The sequence below is a fragment of the Salmo trutta genome, chromosome 38 (genome assembly GCF_901001165.1).
Source record: "Salmo trutta chromosome 38, fSalTru1.1, whole genome shotgun sequence".
Lineage (NCBI taxonomy): Eukaryota > Metazoa > Chordata > Actinopteri > Salmoniformes > Salmonidae > Salmo > Salmo trutta.
The window spans coordinates 32,642,042-32,664,810 of NC_042994.1; the positions used below are offsets into that span (position 1 = coordinate 32,642,042).

At 47.5% G+C, this 22,769-nt stretch overlaps 1 protein-coding gene across 3 annotated transcripts in view; it reads left to right on the forward strand.

The window, feature by feature from the left end:
- The first annotated feature begins 15,840 nt into the window (after positions 1-15,840).
- Positions 15,841-22,769, forward strand: part of LOC115178665 (forkhead box protein K1-like) — a 28,031-nt gene continuing 21,102 nt past the window's right edge. For 2 of the 3 annotated variants that reach the window (XR_003872656.1, XM_029739930.1), the window contains exons 1-2: positions 15,841-16,621; positions 19,072-19,284. Coding sequence is in view for 2 of the 3 variants with exons in the window: in XM_029739930.1 (XP_029595790.1) it covers positions 16,176-16,621; positions 19,072-19,284 (659 nt within the window). In the remaining variant the exon portion in view is untranslated. The remainder of the gene's footprint in view (positions 16,622-19,071; positions 19,285-22,769) is intronic. The other variant, XM_029739932.1, reaches the window with a different exon arrangement.

The following is a 22,769-nucleotide window of genomic DNA, read 5'->3' on the forward strand; positions in this document are numbered from 1 at the left end:
TAGGCAGGCTGGGGCTCAACTGGAGGAATGGGATGGAGAAATGGTTTACAGTAGACAGGCTGGGGCTCAACTGGAGGAATGGGATGGAGAAATGGTTTACAGTAGGCAGGCTGGGGCTCAACTGGAGGAATGGGATGGAGAAATGGTTTACAGTAGGCAGGCTGGGACTCAACTGGAGGAATGGGATGGAGAAATGGTTTACAGTAGGCAGGCTGGGGCTCAACTGGAGGAATGGGATGGAGAAATGGTTTACAGTAGACAGGCTGGGGCTCAACTGGAGGAATGGGATGGAGAAATGGTTTACAGTAGGCAGGCTGGGGCTCAACTGGAGGAATGGGATGGAGAAATGGTTTACAGTAGGCAGGCTGGGGCTCAACTGGAGGAATGGGATGGAGAAATGGTTTACAGTAGGCAGGCTGGGGCTCAACTGGAGGAATGGGATGGAGAAATGGTTTACAGTAGGCAGGCTGGGGCTCAACTGGAGGAATGGGATGGAGAAATGGTTTACAGTAGACAGGCTGGGGCTCAACTGGAGGAATGGGATGGAGAAATGGTTTACAGTAGGCAGGCTGGGGCTCAACTGGAGGAATGGGATGGAGAAATGGTTTACAGTAGGCAGGCTGGGGCTCAACTGGAGGAATGGGATGGAGAAATGGTTTACAGTAGGCAGGCTGGGGCTCAACTGGAGGAATGGGATGGAGAAATGGTTTACAGTAGGCAGGCTGGGGCTCAACTGGAGGAATGGGATGGAGAAATGGTTTACAGTAGGCAGGCTGGGGCTCAACTGGAGGAATGGGATGGAGAAATGGTTTACAGTAGGCAGGCTGGGGCTCAACTGGAGGAATGGGATGGAGAAATGGTTTACAGTAGGCAGGCTGGGGCTCAACTGGAGGAATGGGATGGAGAAATGGTTTACAGTAGGCAGGCTGGGACTCAACTGGAGGAATGGGATGGAGAAATGGTTTACAGTAGGCAGGCTGGGGCTCAACTGGAGGAATGGGATGGAGAAATGGTTTACAGTAGACAGGCTGGGACTCAACTGGAGGAATGGGATGGAGAAATGGTTTACAGTAGACAGGCTGGGGCTCAACTGGAGGAATGGGATGGAGAAATGGTTTACAGTAGACAGGCTGGGGCTCAACTGGAGGAATGGGATGGAGAAATGGTTTACAGTAGGCAGGCTGGGACTCAACTGGAGGAATGGGATGGAGAAATGGTTTACAGTAGGCAGGCTGGGACCCAGCCTGCCTACTGTAAACCATTTCTCCATCCCATTCCCCCAGTTGGTTCATTATGGTTTCACTACTACTTACCACTGCAACAACTTGGGTCAATTATTCACCCTTTTAAAGAATAATTTACTTCTTACCATTAACATTGACTGCGTATCCATTGAACTTCTACCAAAGTGTGGACTTGCACATTTCTCGTCTCAGGGACTTAACCATGGTGTAAAGTAACTCAATCCAATGCTTACACCTATTCAATGCTTACACCTATTCAATGCTTCCACTTATCCAAAGCTTCCACCTATCCAATGCTTACACCTTTACATGTATCCAATAGTTGGGCCAGTAACTGAAAGGTTGCTGGATTGACTCCCTGATCTGACAAGGTAAAAATCTGTTGTTCTGCCCCTGAAAAAGGCAGTTAACCCACCGTTCCCTGGTAGGCCGTCGTTGAAAATAAGAATTGGTTCTTAACTGATTTGCCTATTTAAAAAAAGGTTTTAAAAAATCAACATGCGGCTTCATCAACAGGTGGCTCCATCAAAAGGTGGCTGCATCAAAAGATCAACAGGTGGCTTCATCATCAGGTGGCTTCATCAACATGTGGCTCCAACAAAAGAGCAACAGGTGGCTCCATCAAAACATCAACAGGTGGCTTCATAAACAGGTGGCTCCATCAAAAGATCAACAGGAGGCTCCATCAAAATATCAACAGGTGGCAACATCAACAGGTGGGTCCATCAAAAGATCAACAGGTGGCTCCATCAACAGGTGGCTTCATAAACAGGTGGCTCCATCAAAAGATCAACAGGTGACACTATCAACAGGTGGGTCCATCAAAAGATCAACAGGTGGCTTCATCAAAAGACCAACAGGTGGCACCATCAACAGGTGGCTCCATCAAAAGATCAACAGGTGGCTTCATCAACAGGTGGCTGCATCAAAAGATCAACAGGTGGCTCCATCAAAAGATCAACATGTGGCACCATCAAAAGATCAACAGGTGGCTTCATCGACAGGTGGCTCCATCAAAAGATCAACAGGTGGCACCATGAACAGGTGGCTCCATCAACAGGTGGCTTCATCAACAGGTGGCTGCATCAAAAGATCAACAGGTGGCTTCATCAACAGGTGGCTCCATCAAAAGATCAACAGGTGGCACCATGAACAGGTGGCTCCATCAACAGGTGGCTTCATCAACAGGTGGCTCCATCAAAAGATCAACAGGTGGCACCATCAAAATATCAACAGGTGGCTTCATCAACAGGTGGCTCCATCAAAAGATCAACAGGTGGCTTCATCAACAGGTGGCTCCATCAAAAGATCAACAGGTGGCTCTATGAAAACATCAACAGGTGGCTTCATAAACAGGTGGCTCCATCAAAAGATCAACAGGAGGCTCCATCAAAATATCAACAGGTGACACCATCAACAGGTGGGTCCATCAAAAGATCAACAGGTGGCTTCATAAACAGGTGGCTCCATCAAAAGATCAACAGGAGGCTCCATCAAAATATCAACAGGTGACACCATCAACAGGTGGGTCCATCAAAAGATCAACAGGTTGGTTTATCAAAAGATCAACAGGTGGCTTCATCAACAGGTGGCTCCATTAAAAGATCAACAGGTGGCTTCATCAACAGGTGGCTCCATGAAAGATCAACAGGTGGCTCCATGAAAGATCAACAGGTGGCTCCATCAACATGTGGCTCCAACAAAAGAGCAACAGGTGGCTCCATCAAAACATCAACAGGTGGCTTCATAAACAGGTGGCTCCAACAAAAGAGCAACAGGTTGGTTTATCAAAAGATCAACAGGTGGCTTCATCAACAGGTGGCTCCATTAAAAGATCAACAGGTGGCTACATCAACAGGTGGCTCCATGAAAGATCAACAGGTGGCTCCATCAACATGTGGCTCCAACAAAAGATCAACAGGTGGCTCCATCAAAAGATCAACAGGTCGGTTTATCAAAAAATCAACAGGTGGCTTCATCAACAGGTGGCTCCATCAAAAGATCAACAGGTGGCTCCATCAAAAGATCAACAGGTGGCTTCATCAACAGGTGGCTCCATCAAAAAATCAACAGGTGGCTTCATCGACAGGTGGCTCCATCAAAAGATCAACAGGTGGCTTCATCGACAGGTGGCTCCATCAAAAGATCAAAAGGTGGCTTCATCAACAGGTGGCTCCATCAACAGGTGGCTTCATCAACAGGTGGCTCCATCAAAAGATCAACAGGTGGCACCATCAAAATATCAACAGGTGGCTTCATCAACAGGTGGCTCCATCAAAAGATCAACAGGTGGCTCCATCAAAAGATCAACAGGAGGCTCCATCAAAATATCAACAGGTGGCACCATCAACAGGTGGGTCCATCAAAAGATCAACAGGTCGGTTTATCAAAAGATCAACAGGTGGCTTCATCAACAGGTGGCTCCATCAAAAGATCAACAGGTGGCTTCATCAACAGGTGGCTCCATCAACAGGTGGCTCCATCAAAAAATCAACAGGTGGCTCCATCATCAGGTGGCTTCATCAACATGTGGCTCCAACAAAAGAGCAACAGGTGGCTCCATCAAAACATCAACAGGTGGCTTCATCAGCAGGTGAGTCCATCAAAAGATCAACAGGTCGGTTTATCAAAAGATCAACAGGTGGCTTCATCAACAGGTGGCTCCATCAAAGATCAAAATGTGGCTCCATCAACAGGTGGCTTCATCAAAAGGTGGCTCCATCAACAGGTGGCTCCATGAAAAAATCAACAGGTGGCACCATCAAAAGATCAACAGGTGGCTTCATCAACAGGTGGCTTCATCAACTTGTGATCTCCATCAAAAGAGCAACATGTGGCTCCATCAAAAGATCAACAGGTGGCACCATCAACAGGTGGCACCATCAAAAGGTGGCTCCATCAACAAGTGACAACATCAAAAGGTCAACAGGTGGCTCCATCAAAAGATCAAAATATGGCTCCATAAACAGGTGGCTTCATCAAAAGTTGGCTCCATCAAAAGATCAACAGTTGGCTCCATCAAAAGACCAACAGGTGGCTTCATCAACAGGTGGGTCCATCAAAAGATCAACAGGTGGGTCCATCAAAAGATCAACAGGTGGCTCCATCAAAAGATCAACAGGTGGCTCCATCAAAAGATCAACAGGTGGCTCCATCAAAAGATCAACCGGTGGCTTCATCAACAGGTGGCTCCATCAAAATATCAACAGGTGGCTCCATCAAAAGATCAAAATGTGGCTCCATCAACAGGTGGCTTCATCAAAAGGTGGCTCCATCAAAAGATCAACAGGTGGCTCCATCAAAATATCAACAGGTGGCTCCATCAAAAGATCAAAATGTGGCTCCATCAACAGGTGGCTCCATCAACAGGTGGCTCCATCAAAGATCAACAGGTGGCTCCATCAACAGGTGGCTTCATCAAAAGATCAACAGGTGGCTCCATCAACAGGTGGCTTCATCTATGTGTGACTCCATCAAAAGATCAACAGGTGGCTCCATCAAAAGATCAACAGGTGGCTCCATCAAAAGATCAACATGTGGCTTCATCAAAAGGTGGCTCCATCAAAAGACCAACAGGTGGCTTCATCAACAGGTGGCTCCATCAAAAGATCAACGGGTAGCACCATCAACAGGTGGCTCCATGAAAGATCAACAGGTGGCTCCATCAACAGGTGGCTCCATCAACAGGTGGCTCCATCAACAGGTCGCTTCATCTACGTGTGGCTCCATCAAAAGATCAACAGGTGAATCCATCAAAAGATCAACAGGTGGCTCCATCAAAAGATCAAAATGTGGCTCCATCAACAGGTGGCTTCATCAACAGGTGGCTCCATCAAAAGATCAACAGGTGGCTCCATCAAAAGATCAACAGGGGGTTCCATTAACAGGTGGCTTCATCAACAGGTGGCTCCATCAAAAGATCAACAGGTGGCTCCATCAACAGGTGGCTTCATCAAAAGATCAACAGGAGGCTCCAATATTGATATTCAACTAGTAGACATAAACCACCTGAATATTGATCTACAACTAGTAGGCATAAACCACCTGAATATTGATATTCAACTAGTAGACATAAAACACCTGAATATTGATCTACAACTAGCAGTCATAAACCACCTGAATATTGATCTACAACTAGTAGACATAAACCACCTGAATATTGATCTACAACTAGTAGACATAAACCACCTGAATATTGATCTACAACTAGTAGACATAAACCACCTGAATATTGATATTTAACTAGTAGGCATAAACCACCTGGATATTGATATTCAACTAGTAGGCATAAACCACCTGAATATTGATATTCAACTAGTAGACATAAAACACCTGAATATTGATCTACAACTAGCAGTCATAAACCACCTGAATATTGATCTACAACTAGTAGACATAAACCACCTGAATATTGATCTACAACTAGTAGACATAAACCACCTGAATATTGATCTACAACTAGTAGACATAAACCACCTGAATATTGATATTCAACTAGTAGACATAAACCAACTGAATATTGATATTCAACTAGTAGACATAAACCACCTGAATATTGATATTCAACTAGTAGACATAAACCACCTGAATATTGATCTACAACTAGTAGACATAAACCACCTGAATATTGATCTACAACTAGTAGACATAAACCACCTGAATATTGATCTACAACTAGTAGACATAAACCACCTGAATATTGATCTACAACTAGTAGACATAAACCACCTGAATATTGATATTCAACTAGTAGACATAAACCACCTGAATATTGATCTACAACTAGTAGACATAAACCACCTGAATATTGATCTACAACTAGTAGACATAAACCACCTGAATATTGATATTCAACTAGTAGGCATAATGTCACAGGATCCAACGAAAGTGGCGCCCCTCCTCGGTCGGGCGGCGCTCGGCGGTCGTCGTCGCCGGCCTATTAGCTGCCATCGATCGTTGTTTCTGTCGTTTAGTTTTGTCTGTCTGTTCCGCACCTGTTTTGTGTTGTCATTAGTGGGGATTTATTTAAGGTGTGTTTATTTAAGGAGGCCCCCCCGCCCCCCCTGGACATCGGGGGGAGCCCGGCGTACACAGTCCGAGCCATCCTGGACTCCCGACGTCGGGTAGGGGGCCTGCAGTACCTCGTGGACTGGGAGGGGTACGGTCCGGAGGAGAGGTGCTGGGTTCCGGCGGCGGACGTTCTGGATCCCTCTATGCTGCTGGACTTCCACCGTCGCCGACCGGATCCGGGCCGTCCCCGAGGCCGGCGTCAGGGGAGGGGTACTGTCACAGGATCCAACGAAAGTGGCGCCCCTCCTCGGTCGGGCGGCGCTCGGCGGTCGTCGTCGCCGGCCTATTAGCTGCCATCGATCGTTGTTTCTGTCGTTTAGTTTTGTCTGTCTGTTCCGCACCTGTTTTGTGTTGTCATTAGTGGGGATTTATTTAAGGTGTGTTTTCAGTTGGGATTTTGTGCGGGATTGTTGATTGTCCACTCAGGACGGTGGTCCGTGTTTTTATTACGGGTTTGTTATCTGACAGTTTAAGGAGGAGAGAATTTACCGGGCTGCGCCCCGTGCCTTTTTGTGCCGCTAATATTTATAGTTTGTTCGCCATATCGGGAATGCGTTTTTCCCAGGCAGTCTGTCTGTAGCGCCCTGTGCCTCGGGGTTTTGTTTTTTGTGTGTCAAATTATTAAAAGGACACTCAACTCCAGCACCTGTCTCCTGCATCTGATTCCGCCTTACACCAGTCCAAGTCAACTGTGACAGAATCCCGCACCCACAACCTATGGAGTCAGCAGGAGCAGAAGCGCCATCCATGGCTGAGCAGGTCTCCCAACATGCCGGCCTCCTCCACCGCCTAGGCTCGGCCATGGATCAGGTGTTGGCCCGGTTGGAGAGCTGGGAGAGAGGGGCCTCCCCAGCCAGACCAGCTCCGGTCCCTCACCCTGCGCCCCTACCCACACCCACTGAAGCGGGTGCCGGCGGGATCCGGATTTCACCGCCCAGGGAGTTCGATGGGACGGCCGCTGGGTGCAAGGGGTTCTTGCTCCAACTGGAACTGTACCTGGCGACCGTCCGCCCCCCCCCCCCCCTCCGACGAAGAGAGGGTGAGCGTCCTTGTCTCGTGTCTCACGGGTCGAGCCCTGGAATGGGCCAATGCGGTCTGGGATAGTCCAGACTCGGCCCGGGGTGACTACCCGGAGTTCACCCGCCGCTTCCGGGCGGTTTTTGATCATCCCCCGGAGGGCAGGGCGGCGGGTGAGCTACTATTCCATTTGAGATAGGAGACGAGGACCGCTCAGGATTTCGCATTGGAATTCCGGACTCTCGCCGCTGGATCGGGGTGGAACGAGTGGGCCCTGATAGACCACTATAGGTGCAGCCTTCGCGAGGACGTCCGCCGGGAGCTGGCATGTAGGGACCACACCTCCACTCTGGACCAACTGGTGGATTTGTCCATTAGATTGGACAACCTGCTGGCTGCCCGGGGACGTTGCAGTCGGGGCCTGTTCGTTCCGCCTACCAGTCCTCCCGCTCCACAGCCCATGGAGATAGGGGGGGCTGCACCGAGGAGGACCGGAGGGGTCTCTCTTGCACCCGATGTGGACACAGAGGACACACTGTGGACCGGTGCTGGAGAGGTCCCTCCAGGAGTTCGGAGGGCAGGCAGAGCACTGCTTCGGCCCCCCAGGTGAGTCCGCACCAGCCACACCCAGAGCCCCCTGTCAACAACATGTACACCTCCGTTTGTTTTCCTAATTTTTCCCCTCACTTCCAGTATAAGGCGCTAGTCGATTCAGGTGCAGCTGGGAGTTTTATGGACCATGGGTTAGCGAAGAGGTTAGGGATTCCCCTGGTTCAGCTGGAACACCCCTTCCCCGTGCACGCCCTAGATAGTCGACCGCTAGGGTCAGGCCAAGTAGGGGAGATCACAGTGCCACTGGTTATGCAGACGTGGGGGGGTCATGTGGAGCGTATCAGCCTGTTCATCATTGACTCCCCAGCGTTCCCAGTGGTACTGGGAATCCCCTGGCTAGCCACACACAACCCCCAGATTTCGTGGGGGCAGAGGGCTCTAACGGGGTGGTCGGGGGAGTGCTCAGGTAGGTGCATAGGAGTTTCCATCGGTGCGACTACGGTGGAGAGTCCAGACCAAGTCTCCACCGTGCACATTCCCTCAGAGTATGCCGATTTGGCTATCGCTTTCAGTAAGACGAAGGCGACTCTATTACCACCCCATCGACGAGGGGATTGTGCGATAAACCTCCAGGCTGACGCGGTTCTTCCTAGGAGTCACGTGTATCCTTTGTCTCAGGAGGAGACAGTGGCTATGGATACATACGTCACTGAGTCCTTGAGACAAGGATACATTCGGCCCTCTAAATCCCCCGTCTCCTCGAGCTTCTTTTTTGTGAAGAAGAAGGAGGGAGGTCTGCGCCCGTGCATTGACTATAGAGGTCTAAATGCTATCACAGTGGGTTTCAGTTACCCGCTACCTCTCATTGCTACGGCAGTGGAGTCATTTCACGGGGCGCGCTTCTTCACGAAATTGGATCTCAGGAGTGCGTATAACTTGGTGCGTATCCGAGATGGAGACGAGTGGAAAACCGCATTTAGTACCACATCTGGCCATTATGAGTACCTCGTCATGCCGTATGGGTTAAAGAATGCTCCCGCCGTCTTCCAATCCTTTGTGGACGAGGTCCTTAGGGACATGCTCGGGCAGGGTGTGGTGGTGTACATCGATGACATCCTGATCTGCTCCGCCACACGCGCCGAGCATGTGTCCCTGGTGCGTAAAGTGCTTGGGCGGCTGCTGGAGCATAACCTATACGTCAAGGCTGAGAAATGTGAGTTCTTCAAAAGAGCCGTCTCATTTCTAGGATATCGCATTTCCACCTCGGGGGTGGAGGTGGAGTGTGACCGCGTGACGGCTGTGCGTAATTGGCCAACCCCAGCTACTGTGAAGGAGGTGCAGCGGTTCTTGGGGTTCGCTAATTATTATCGGAGGTTTATCCGGGGTTTTGGCCAGGTGGCAGCTCCCATTACCTCACTGATGAAGGGGGGGCCGGTGCGGCTACGATGGTCAGCAGAGGCGGACAGAGCCTTCCATCGTCTGAAGGTTCTGTTTACCAATGCACCAGTCCTGGCGCATCCGGACCCCTCTTTGCCATTCATAGTGGAGGTGGACGCGTCCGAGGCTGGGGTAGGAGCTGTGCTATCGCAGCGCTCGGGCGTTCCTCCGAAGCTCCGCCCATGCGCGTTCTTTTCTAAGAAGCTGAGCCCGGCGGAGCGCAATTATGATGTGGGGGACCGGGAGCTGTTAGCCGTGGTCAGGGCTTTGACGGTGTGGAGACATTGGCTTGAGGGGGCACGTCACCCTTTTCTCATCTGGACCGACCACCGTAACCTGGAGTATATTCGGGCAGCGAGGAGGCTTAATCCCCGTCAGGCGAGGTGGGCCATGTTTTTTACGAGGTTTAACTTCACTCTCTCGTACATTCCAGGTTCCCGGAACCGGAAGGCTGACGCACTGTCACGTCTCTACGACACCGAGGAGCGGACCATCGATCCTACTCCCATACTTCCCGCCTCCTGTCTGGTGGCACCGGTGGTATGGGAGGTGGATGCGGACATCGAGCGGGCGGGTCGGTCAGAACCTACTCCGCCGCAGTGTCCCGTGGGCCTGAAATACGTTCCGCTTGATGTTCGCGATCGCCTGATCCGATGGTCCCATACTCTACCCTCCTCGGGTCATCCTGGGGTGGAACGGACAGTGCGGGGCCTGAAGGGGAGGTACTGGTGGCCCACCTTGGCTGAGGATGTCCGGCGTTATGTCTCGTCCTGTTCAGTATGCGCTCAGTGTAAGGCTCCTAGGCACCTACCTCGAGGGAAATTACAGCCCCTCCCTGTTCCACAGCGGCCCTGGACTCACCTCTCGGTGGATTTCCTTACGGATCTCCCGCCGTCTCAGGGGAACACGGCGATCCTGGTCGTTGTGGACAGGTTCTCTAAGTCCTGCCGTCTGCTCCCTTTGCCCGGTCTTCCTACGGCCCTGCAAACCGCGGAGGCCCTGTTCACTCACGTCTTCCGGCACTATGGGGTGCCCGAGGACATCGTATCTGATCGGAGTCCCCAGTTTACGTCCAGGGTGTGGAAATCGTTTATGGAGAGGCTGGGGGTCTCGATCAGCCTGACCTCGGGGTTCCACCCCGAGAGTAATGGGCAGGTAGAGTGCATTAACCAGGATGTGGGCAGGTTCCTGCGGTCGTATTGCCAGGACCGGCCAGGGGAGTGGGCGCAGTTCGTGCCATGGGCCGAGATGGCCCAGAACTCTCAGCGCCACTCCTCCACTAATCTGTCACCCTTCCAGGTGGTGCTGGGGTATCAGCCGGTCCTGGTGCCATGGCAACAGAGCCAGACGGAGGCTCCTGCGGTGGAGGCATGGGTCAAGCGCTCTCAGGAGACCTGGAACGCGGTCCAGGAATGTTTAAGGAGGGCGAGCGAACGGCACAAGGAGAGCGCTGACCGCCACCGCAGTGACGCCCCCGTGTTTAACCCGGGGGATAGAGTCTGGCTCTCGACCCGGAACCTGCCTCTCCGCCTGCCCTGCCGGAAGCTGGGTCCGCGGTTTGTGGGGCCGTTTAAAGTCCTGAGGAGGATAAACGAGGTGTGTTACAGGTTACAACTTCCTTCGTATTACCGTATTAACCCCTCGTTTCATGTGTCTCTCCTCAGGCCGGTGGTAGCTGGTCCGCTGCAGGACAGTGAGGTGCTGGAGGCCCCCCCGCCCCCCCTGGACATCGGGGGGAGCCCGGCGTACACAGTCCGAGCCATCCTGGACTCCCGACGTCGGGTAGGGGGCCTGCAGTACCTCGTGGACTGGGAGGGGTACAGTCCGGAGGAGAGGTGCTGGGTTCCGGCGGCGGACGTTCTGGATCCCTCTATGCTGCTGGACTTCCACCGTCGCCGACCGGATCCGGGCCGTCCCCGAGGCCGGCGTCAGGGGAGGGGTACTGTCACAGGATCCAACGAAAGTGGCGCCCCTCCTCGGTCGGGCGGCGCTCGGCGGTCGTCGTCGCCGGCCTATTAGCTGCCATCGATCGTTGTTTCTGTCGTTTAGTTTTGTCTGTCTGTTCCGCACCTGTTTTGTGTTGTCATTAGTGGGGATTTATTTAAGGTGTGTTTTCAGTTGGGATTTTGTGTGGGATTGTTGATTGTCCACTCAGGACGGTCGTCCGTGTTTTTATTACGGGTTTGTTATCTGACAGTTTAAGGAGGAGAGAATTTACCGGGCTGCGCCCCGTGCCTTTTTGTGCCGCTAATATTTATAGTTTGTTCGCCATATCGGGAATGCGTTTTTCCCAGGCAGTCTGTCTGTAGCGCCCTGTGCCTCGGGGTTTTGTTTTTTGTGTGTCAAATTATTAAAAGGACACTCAACTCCAGCACCTGTCTCCTGCATCTGATTCCGCCTTACACCAGTCCAAGTCAACTGTGACACATAAACCACCTGAATATTGATCTACAACTAGTAGACATAAACCACCTGAATATTGATCTACAACTAGTAGACATAAACCACCTGAATATTGATATTCAACTAGTTGGCATAAACCACCTGAATATTGATATTCATTTAGATTTTTCTTGAAAGTTGGGTGATTTTGAGAAATTAATTGTTATAACAAGAACATTTTCAAACACCCAGTACTTGGGAAACTTAGATTAAGGGATGTCCAAGCCACCTGGAGAGTTTCTTCCAGACCTATTTTAAAGAGATAGTTCACCAAAATTACAAAATGTTTTGCGTCCTTACCTTGAAAGCAGTCTATGGACAAGCAGACTGCGATCTATGATTTGATCCCCTCTGCCATCAACCATTAATATAACATCATTCCTGTGCAGAGCCTTGGTGTAGTGGTAAAACTCCCTGGCACATGTCACATACAACTTTCCACCTGAGAACAGGGCTCAATCCCTGCATCCAACATTCCCACCATTTCTAGCATTTGCCGGTCTCCCTATCTCATTTCATTACTGTCTGAATAAACAACCAATTTGTTCTCCCCCCCAAAAAATATTAGCATACTTTCCATTTCCTTCCCCACAAATCTCAAAGCAAAAAAGTTGTCAAATTTTTGGTGTTCATTTCATGTTTAAAGCATCCTGAATACACCACCCTGGTCATAGACATGTCAAAATACATAGAATTGCAGGAAATTAGCTTTAAAACAGTAAAATATTTCTGGGGGAGGACCCCCAGTCCCCGATCTAGGGATTGTGCCAGGGGGCAATGAAAATCACATAGTAAATAATTGGCAGCCCTGAGAAAATGACATGATTGCTAACTTGTTTAGCTACTTGATTAAATTAATCTGTTTTCAACAAATCAACTGTTTTAGACTAATTGTATTTTAACCAAGCAAGAGGAATAAACGAACAAAATCCTTTTTAAACAAACACTTCAGGACTGTGCATTTAAATGGTCTGTCGAAATCAGTGTTTTAAGAACAAGGTTTGTATTGTAGGGCTGGACTCTAGCCGCTAGAGGTACCGCCTGTGTATCTGAACATTGTGGGGTCGTCTCCTGGACGACACATTTTGACAATTCTTAATTTACAGTTTTGACATCCCCCTTCACCTTCCCCAACACACACACACTTATTTCCATTTATTAAGTGGCTCTTAAAAAGAGTCTTTAGGTTTGTGGAGTGGCAGGCAAATGTCAGTGAGTGTGGTGCGTGTACTACTGTGCGTGTACTACTGTGCGTGTACTACTGTGCGTGTACTACTGTGCGTGTACTACTGTGCGTGTACTACTGTGCGTGTACCACTGTGCGTGTACCACTGTGCGTGTCTTGCTAGAACGGAGGAGAGACCAGCTCTCAGATTCTCGAGGAAGAGATCTTTGCCCTCATCTGTGAGATGCAGCAGCCATCACTACGGTACTGCCTAGGGACACAGTGCTTTATGGCAGAGTGGGGGATTGTGGGAATACGCTTGTCATGGAGAAATTCCAACGACTTATGCCAATTCAAACGCACACAGTAAACACACTACTTCGCACACTATCAATACTTAAAATCTATGTTCTGTTTCCAAATCTGTGAGTTCTCCCACCTGTTTTCCTATTTATACTACCATTTAAAAAATGAGGACGTGTGTGATCTTTTACTGGAGCTGTGTACTGCACTACTTAGGACATTTGCAGAGGAAGTTTTGTATTCAAGGGTTTAGAGCACCTATCCACTTTCAGATTTGTAAATATGTCTATAATTTTCTCTCATGAACTTTGTACTTGTCTAATGACTTTGTATTTTGTAGATGTTTCTCAGCAGTTTGTAATTTGTTACAGTGTTTGTATCAGGAGTTGTGAAAATTGCTCTTGACAATCTACAAGGTCATGCAGGTGAACAGAGTGCCCTACGGTGGTGGTGTGGTTATGGAATGGGCAGGCACACGCTACACAATCGCATTTTATCGATGGAATTTTGAATGCACAGAGATACCGTGACGAGATCCTGAGGCCCATTGTCACGCCATTCATCCGCCGCCATCACCTCATGTTTCGGCATGATAATGTGTAACCGATGTGAAATGGCTAGTTAGTTAGCGGTGGTGCGCGCTAATAGCATTTCAATCAGTGACGTCACTCGCTCTAAGACTTGAAGTAGGGTTTCCCCTTGCGTTGCAAGGGCCGCGGCTTTTGTGGCGCGATGGGTAACGATGCTTCGTGGGGTGTCAGTTGTTGATGTGTGCAGAGGGTCCCTGGTTCGAGCCCAGGTTGGGGCGAAGAGAGGGACGGAACCTACACTGTTACAAATGCACGGCCCCATGTTGCAAGGATCTGTACACAATTCCTGGAAACTGTCCCAGTTCTTCCATGGCCTGCATACTCACCAAACATGTCACCCATTGAGCATGTTTGTGATGCTCTGGATCGATGTGTACGACAGCGTGTTCCAGTTCCCGCCAATATCCAGAAACTTCACTAAGCCATTGAAGAGGAGTGCGACAACATTCCACAGGCCACCATCAACAGCCTGATTAACTCTATTTGAAGGAGATGTGTTGCGTTACATGAGGCAAACGGTGGTCACACCAGATACTGACTGGTTTTCTGATCCACGCGCCTACTTAAAAAAATATATATATATTCCCAGTCATGTGAAATCCATTGATAAGGGCCTAATTTATTTATTTCAATTGACTGATTTCCTGTAACTCAGTAAAATCTTAGAAATTGTTACATAATGCGTTTATATTTTTGTTCAGAGTAAGTATAAAAGCAAATCTTGCTTTCATTGAATTTCAAAAAAAGCATGAAAAGGTAACGTAATGGGATAATATCTTACTGTGGTGTGTGAACAATCCAATACTTTACCTTGTCTGTGGTACAAATCACACCATTGTGGAAGCACCTCCTCTAAGAGTATGAATTAGGCTGTTTGAGAAGGTTTTGAATCCTAAGCAACCTGACTACACATTGTTTTAAAGTACAATACATTTTTTACATTTTAGTAATTTAGCAGACGCTCTTATCCAGTGCGACTTACAGTAGTGAATGCATACATTTCATTTCATGCAACCCACAACCCTGGCGTTGCAAAGACCATGCTCTACCAACTGAGCCACAGGGAAGGCCAACATAGCTACTGTAGTATGTCAAAGCTGTTGTGCTGGAAAACCCTTGGTAGAGCATGGGTGGAAGAGGCATTGTGATGCTCATGTTAATTTCCTATCTTTTTTTTGGCTTCAGACCAATGTCCATTCTCACTTAACTTAGTTTAAAAAATATATATATAACACACACACACACACACACGAGAACAATCAATATATATATTGATTGATTAATACATATTTGTAATTTATTCAGTTAAGCCTCATTGTAGTGTCAAGACTTGGTCATCCACGTACGTTTCGTTTCCGATCCCAATACCGCCCTCGTGTGGATGTAAATACACAGCGCTGCCCTTACAACAACAACAAATATTAGTTTTGAAACTGCAGTAAAAGTGCAGTAACATCAGTCAACTGTGGTATTTTGTATGCAGTAAAATTACTGTATTTAACACTGTATTTAACAGTGTTATTTTGTACGCAGTATTTGCAACATACTGCAGTTAGACTTCACTTTAACTACAGTTATACTGCACTGACTGCAATCTTTTTTTCGTTAGGGTGGTAGCTCGCCTGGTCCCGTTCCAAACTACTGATCCACTCTCCACACTTTCCAGTTCTCTTGTACTTTCCGCGTTTATAAACACAGTGCAGAGAATCTCTGGTCACGAAGTTCATCTCCTTCACACAGTGAAAAGTTCACCTTCATATTACGAACAAACAGTCGGGGATGGCAGTAATCCGCTCAAATTAAAAACATTTCTCATTCTGGTCCGGAACCAGTGCCATATGTCACGCACGTGTCGTCCGGTTCCTGGAAACGAGCATTAACCCTCTCTCGTCCAAAGCTTCCTTTTCCCGTTTTGAAACAAATAGACAAACAAAAAACTCATTTTGAATCTTAAAATAATATTGTTAAATATGATTCTAATATGCCAAACATCTTCAATAATACTATGCTATTGGCCTAGTCTGGTAATTATGGTCTTGAACAATGCTACAAATAAATAGGCCTAGTGGGTTATAGGATGGGGGTGTATTTATTAAGCAGCAACAGTGTGATGTTTACAGCGTCTCTTATCGGTGTTATTGGACCGAGAGGTCGAGACAACTTTTCCGAACTAACTCCATTTCCGGATCACACTCCTCATTCGCCCCGGGTCTTCGCCGCGGCCAGAATCCATGTTGTTTCTGTCTCTCTCCCACAGCGACAGAGCGGCCTGTCCAATAACCCTTCACGTTACTGGGACCTGTGTGTCTGAGAGTGTGTTTGTATTCACCCCCCACCCCACCCCCCGAAAAGAAGATGGCAGACTTTCGGGACGACACCGGAGCTCGAGCCCTACTGGCCTTGCAATCTGCCCCGTGCAGCCCTGTTCGAGTCGGGGTGACCTCACCCGCATACCCTCCCAATTTCACCTTCTCGGGCTCTTCGGTGCTGAGCCGGGGCTGCGCAATGCCTCCTCGCCTCGCGTCTCCTCGCCTCGCGTCTCCTCCTCGGGCCCTGGCCAGGCTCGAAGGCCGGGACTTTGATTTCGTCATGCGGCAGCGGACAGTGACTGTAGGCCGTAACTCGTCGCACGGCTCCGTGGACATAAACATGGGCCACTCCAGCTTCATCTCTCGACGGCACCTCCAGATCACCTTCGAGGAGCCGTGCGGGTTTTCGCTGCGCTGTCTCGGCAAGAACGGGGTATTCGTGGACGGCGTGTTCCAACGGAGAGGCGCGCCACCCCTGCAACTGCCCCGAGAGTAAGTTAGCACCATTAGCATGCTAGTTATGTTAAGCTAACTACATAAACAAACACCTGCCACATTCACATCTAGCTGGCTACTGTAAGTTAGCAAGCTAACTTGTTGTCTACTCAATACATTCGCATTGAGAACCGACATTGAAAAATATAGCCACAGTCTCCTAACTTGTTGCCTACATTGGGAAGATACGAGCTAACTAATTGTTAGCTAAAGTGAATCCATTGCAGACGTGAGCAGTCTTATGGAAGGTCTTTAGGAGACTGCACAGTGTAGCTAAACTGAAACATTAGCCACATTTAGAATGAACTTGTGTTGGCTAGCTACTCACTGTATCTTAGTGGTTTGACGGACGGTGGTGGCGACATTGCGTCCCGTAAACACAGAATGTAAACAGTCACTCGAGTCAGCATGACGGCTATTTACTATCCTATCAAATAAAAGTTTATTGGTCGCGTATACAGATTTGCAGGTGCAGCAAAATACGTGTGTTTCTAGCTCCAACAGGGCACTAATACATAGCAAAAAAAAAAAAAAACATTATCCCCCCAAAAAATATCTATGAAGGGGTTAATATATAAATTAATAATACATGGCCAATAGTATATGGACACCCCCTCAAATTAGTGGATTCGTTTATTTCAGCCACACCCGTTGCTGACAGGTGTGTACTAATCGAACACACAGCCATGCAATCTCCATAGACAAACATTGCAGTAGAATGACCTTAGTGAAGAGCTTAGTGACTTTCAACGTGGCACCGTCATAGGATACACCCTTTTCAACAAGTCAGTTTGTAAAATTTCTGCCCTGCTAGAGCTTCCCCGGTCAAATATAAGTGCTGTTATTGGGAAGTGGAAACGTCTAGGAGCAACAACGTCTCAGCCTCGAAGTGGTAGGACACACAATTTTTAAATGTTATTCATTTAATCTTTATTTAACTAGGCAAGTCAATTAAGAACAAATACTTATTTACAATGACTGCCAAACCCTAACCTGGACAACTCTGGGCCAATTGTGGACCGTCCTATTGGACTCCCAATCACAGCTGGTTGTGATACAGCCTGGAATCGAACCAGGGTCTGTAGTGACGCCTCCAGCACTGAGATGCAGTGCCTTAGACCACTGCGCCACTCGGGAGCCCAAGCTCACAGGAAGGGACCACTGAAGCGCACAGCGCGTACATTGTTTGTTGTTGTCTGTCCTCCATTGCAACACTCACTACCGAGTTCCAAACTGCCTCTGGAAGCAACGTCACAAGAACTGTTCATCAGGAGCTTCACGAAATGGGTTTCCATGGCTGAGCAGCCGCACACAAGCCTAAGATCACCGTGCCGCAGTGCCAAGCGTCGGCTGATCACACAGATGACAATACTGTTTTGTTTTTGTAATGAGGAATAGGATTCTTAATTCTGATGTCATCTAAAATCATTAAATTAATTGCGTCAATTAGAGATGCATCTCCTCCTTTCCAGCCACACACACATTTTGAAAGGAGAACAGGAATAGCTGCTATTCTTACCCAGGTGTGTGTGTTTTCAAAAAGTAAGTGTGAGGCAGGTACAGCTGCCAACGGTACTATTTGTCTGTCTGTCTGTGTGTGTGTGCTCTGTCTATATACTAACCTGGTGCCACCAACTGAAGAACTTAGTGGCACCAGTACCACCAGGGGAAAATGTTAGTCTGGAGTCCTGTAACCAGGTGTGTTAAAAGGATCCGCCCCTCTTTTTTTCTTCAATTATCGCCTAAAATGACATACCCAAATCTAACTGCCTGTAGCCAGGCCCTGAAGCAAGGATATGCATATTCTTGGTACCATTTGAAAGGAAACACTTTGAAGTTTGTGGAAATGTGAAATTAATGTAGGAGAATATAACACATTAGGGGTTTTTTTGGTACCATATTTGAAATGCAAGAGAAAGGCCATTTATCTAACTTAGGACTTTAAGCGCAATTTAGATTTTGGCCACAAGATGGCTGAAGTCCATGTGCACAGTTTTAGACTGATCCAATGAACCATGGCATTTCTGTTCAAGATGTTGTATCAAGACTGCCCAAATGTGCCTAATTGGTTTAATACATTTTCAAGTTCATAACTTTGCATTCTCCTCAAACAATAGCATAGTATTATTTCACTGTAATAGCTACAGTCAATTGGACAGTGCAGTTAGATTAACAAGAATTTAATCTTTCTGCCAATATCAGATATGTCTATGTCCTGGGAAATCTTCTTGTTACTTACAACCTCATGCTAACCACATTAGCCTACGTTAGCTCAACCGTCCCGTGGGGGACCCACCGATTCTGCAGAGGTTAACTTATTGCTGGGTTGGAACTAAAGCCTGCACTAGCAGGAGTAGGAAGTGTTCTAATGAAGAGATGTCTAGTAACTGTAACATATAGTGAACTAAACACCTCCATCTGTCTTCTTCCCTCTCCTCTCCTCCTAGATGTGTGTTCAGGTTCCCCAGTACAGTGATAAAAATCCAGTTCTCCTCTCTGTTGTCTGGGGAGGAGTTGAGAGAGGAGGAGCAGCGGTCTCCCCCGCCCCGCCTCACCCTCCTCCCCCACATCTCCCCCCTCAAGATCAGTATTCCCACAATGCACCATGATGACCTGCGACACCTGGTCAGCCCGCTGCCCTCTCCAACAGGGACCCTCAGGTGAGGAGACACACCAACACATGTCTGCTCACACACACACACGTTCAGAATCTCTGAATTGGCTTTAGTGGAGGCTCATGCCATGACACCGTAATTCGGGGAATTTCAGATTCTCCCTGATTGTCTAGTTTTATTTTGGTGATTGTTAGTTCTCAAACAACATGATCTTATTTCAATATATAGCTATCTTTTCTACGTACTTTATATCTGGTTTTAGTCGTTTAATTTTACAATGAAAACATTTATCCGTTCTGAAAAATGATAATAATAATAATAAATATATTTCTTTACTGTTTGGACATAGGCGCATGAAAACACTCGCCCAATACTATTGGAGTCATGAAAAACCCTGGAAAGAGAGAGGAAGTATTCCAGCATATTCCCTGTGTGTGTCTCCCCCTGGTGGTGTGTGTGTTGTCCTGCACCACGTGGGCCCTCTGGTGTCATAGTATGTGTACACAAGCCATATATGGCACGGCAGCCGCTAGTAGGCTCCTGATTGGTCCAACCTCAGGTTTTTTTCCGCCTGGGCCTGTGTGTTTTTCCTCCTGCTCTCCACTCACTGGTTTCCTTTTCAGAGCTCCCCCTTAGGGCCCCCCCCCCCCACACACACACACTCACTCACTCCCCCATACACACACTCACACACTCCCCCATACACACACTCACACACTCCCCCATACACACACTCACACACTCCCCCATACACACACACACCATGCACATACCCCTTCCCTCGCTCCTATCGCACTGTGGCCTTTTTCAGGCGTGCTACTGTAACACCCCCCCACAACAATTAACACATATATATATATATATATATATATATATATATATATATATATATATATATATATATATATATATATATACACACACACAACATACACACACTCCCAAAACAACACCATTGGACCTTCACATGGTAATAGAAGCCACTGATCTAGTTGGACAGGTTTATACCGTGTGTTTTTATATTCTCCCCTAACCTCCCCCTCTCCTTGGCAGTTCTCATGCTGACACTGTTGGGGGGGAGAGGAGGGGGGAGAGAGACGGAGAAGAGGAGGGATGAGTAGTGAGAGAAGGGGGCGGGGTGTGTGTGTGCTGTCGTTTTGTAGCAAAGAGAAGGTTCTGAAAAAAGACATTGATTTATTAAAGAAAATACATGAGTGAAGAAAAGGTTGAGAGGTTACAACCCTGTTAATTACCACTCTCTAGCTCTCTAGTTCTCTAGTTCTCTAGCTCTCTAGCTCTCTAGTTCTCTAGTTCTCTAGCTCTCTAGCTCTCTAGTTCTCTAGTTCTCTAGCTCTCTAGTTCTCTAGTTCTCTAGTTCTCTAGTTCTCTAGTTCTCTAGTTCTCTAGTTCTCTAGTTCTCTAGTTCTCTAGTTCTCTAGTTCTCTAGTTCTCTAGCTCTCTAGCTCTCTAGTTCTCTAGTTCTCTAGTTCTCTAGTTCTCTAGTTCTCTAGTTCTCTAGTTCTCTAGTTCTCTAGTTCTCTAGTTCTCTAGTTCTCTAGTTCTCTAGCTCTCTAGCTCTCTAGCTCTCTAGCTCTCTAGCTCTCTAGTTCTCTAGTTCTCTAGTTCTCTAGTTCTCTAGTTCTCTAGCTCTCTAGCTCTCTAGTTCTCTAGTTCTCTAGTTCTCTAGTTCTCTAGTTCTCTAGTTCTCTAGTTCTCTAGTTCTCTAGTTCTCTAGCTCTCTAGCTCTCTAGTTCTCTAGTTCTCTAGCTCTCTAGTTCTCTAGTTCTCTAGTTCTCTAGTTCTCTAGTTCTCTAGTTCTCTAGTTCTCTAGTTCTCTAGTTCTCTAGTTCTCTAGTTCTCTAGCTCTCTAGCTCTCTAGTTCTCTAGTTCTCTAGTTCTCTAGTTCTCTAGTTCTCTAGTTCTCTAGTTCTCTAGTTCTCTAGTTCTCTAGTTCTCTAGTTCTCTAGCTCTCTAGCTCTCTAGCTCTCTAGCTCTCTAGTTCTCTAGTTCTCTAGTTCTCTAGTTCTCTAGTTCTCTAGCTCTCTAGCTCTCTAGTTCTCTAGTTCTCTAGTTCTCTAGTTCTCTAGTTCTCTAGTTCTCTAGCTCTCTAGCTCTCTAGTTCTCTAGTTCTCTAGTTCTCTAGTTCTCTAGCTCTCTAGTTCTCTAGTTCTCTAGTTCTCTAGTTCTCTAGTTCTCTAGTTCTCTAGTTCTCTAGTTCTCTAGTTCTCTAGCTCTCTAGCTCTCTAGCTCTCTAGCTCTCTAGCTCTCTAGCTCTCTAGCTCTCTAGCTCTCTAGTTCTCTAGTTCTCTAGCTCTCTAGTTCTCTAGTTCTCTAGTTCTCTAGTTCTCTAGTTCTCTAGTTCTCTAGCTCTCTAGCTCTCTAGCTCTCTAGCTCTCTAGCTCTCTAGCTCTCTAGCTCTCTAGCTCTCTAGCTCTCTAGCTCTCTAGTTCTCTAGCTCTCTAGCTCTCTAGCTCTCTAGCTCTCTAGCTCTCTAGCTCTCTAGTTCTCTAGCTCTCTAGCTCTCTAGCTCTCTAGCTCTCTAGCTCTCTAGCTGTCTAGCTGTCTAGTTGTCTAGTTGTCTAGTTGTCTAGTTCTCTAGTTCTCTAGCTCTCTAGCTCTCTAGCTCTCTAGCTCTCTAGTTCTCTAGCTCTCTAGCTCTCTAGCTCTCTAGCTCTCTAGCTCTCTAGTTCTCTAGTTCTCTAGCTCTCTAGCTCTCTAGCTCTCTAGCTCTCTAGCTCTCTAGCTCTCTAGCTCTCTAGTTCTCTAGTTCTCTAGTTCTCTAGCTCTCTAGCTCTCTAGCTCTCTAGCTCTCTAGCTCTCTAGCTCTCTAGTTCTCTAGTTCTCTAGTTGTCTAGTTCTCTAGTTCTCTAGTTCTCTAGTTCTCTAGTTGTCTAGTTCTCTAGTTCTCTAGCTCTCTAGCTCTCTAGCTCTCTAGCTCTCTAGTTCTCTAGTTGTCTAGTTGTCTAGTTCTCTAGCTCTCTAGCTCTCTAGCTCTCTAGTTCTCTAGCTCTCTAGCTCTCTAGCTCTCTAGCTCTCTAGCTCTCTAGTTCTCTAGTTCTCTAGCTCTCTAGCTCTCTAGCTCTCTAGCTCTCTAGCTCTCTAGCTCTCTAGCTCTCTAGCTCTCTAGTTCTCTAGTTGTCTAGTTCTCTAGTTCTCTAGTTGTGTAGTTTGGAGGTTCCACAGTACTAAACCTATTTACATAGTTCTCTAGTTGTATAGTTTGGAGGTTCCACAGTTCTAAACCTGTTTACATAGTTCTACAGTTGTATAGTTTGGAGGTTCCATAGTTCTACAGTTGTATAGTTTGGAGGTTCCACAGTTCTAAACCTGTTTACATAGTTCTACAGTTGTGTAGTTTGGAGGTTCCATAGTTCTACAGTTGTGTAGTTTGGAGGTTCCACAGTTCTACAGTTGTATAGTTTGGAGGTTCCACAGTTCTAAACCTATTTACATAGTTGTATAGTTTTTCCGTTCCAGTTAGTTCTACGGTTGTTTGATTATAGCTCTATAGTTCCAGTTAGTTCTACGGT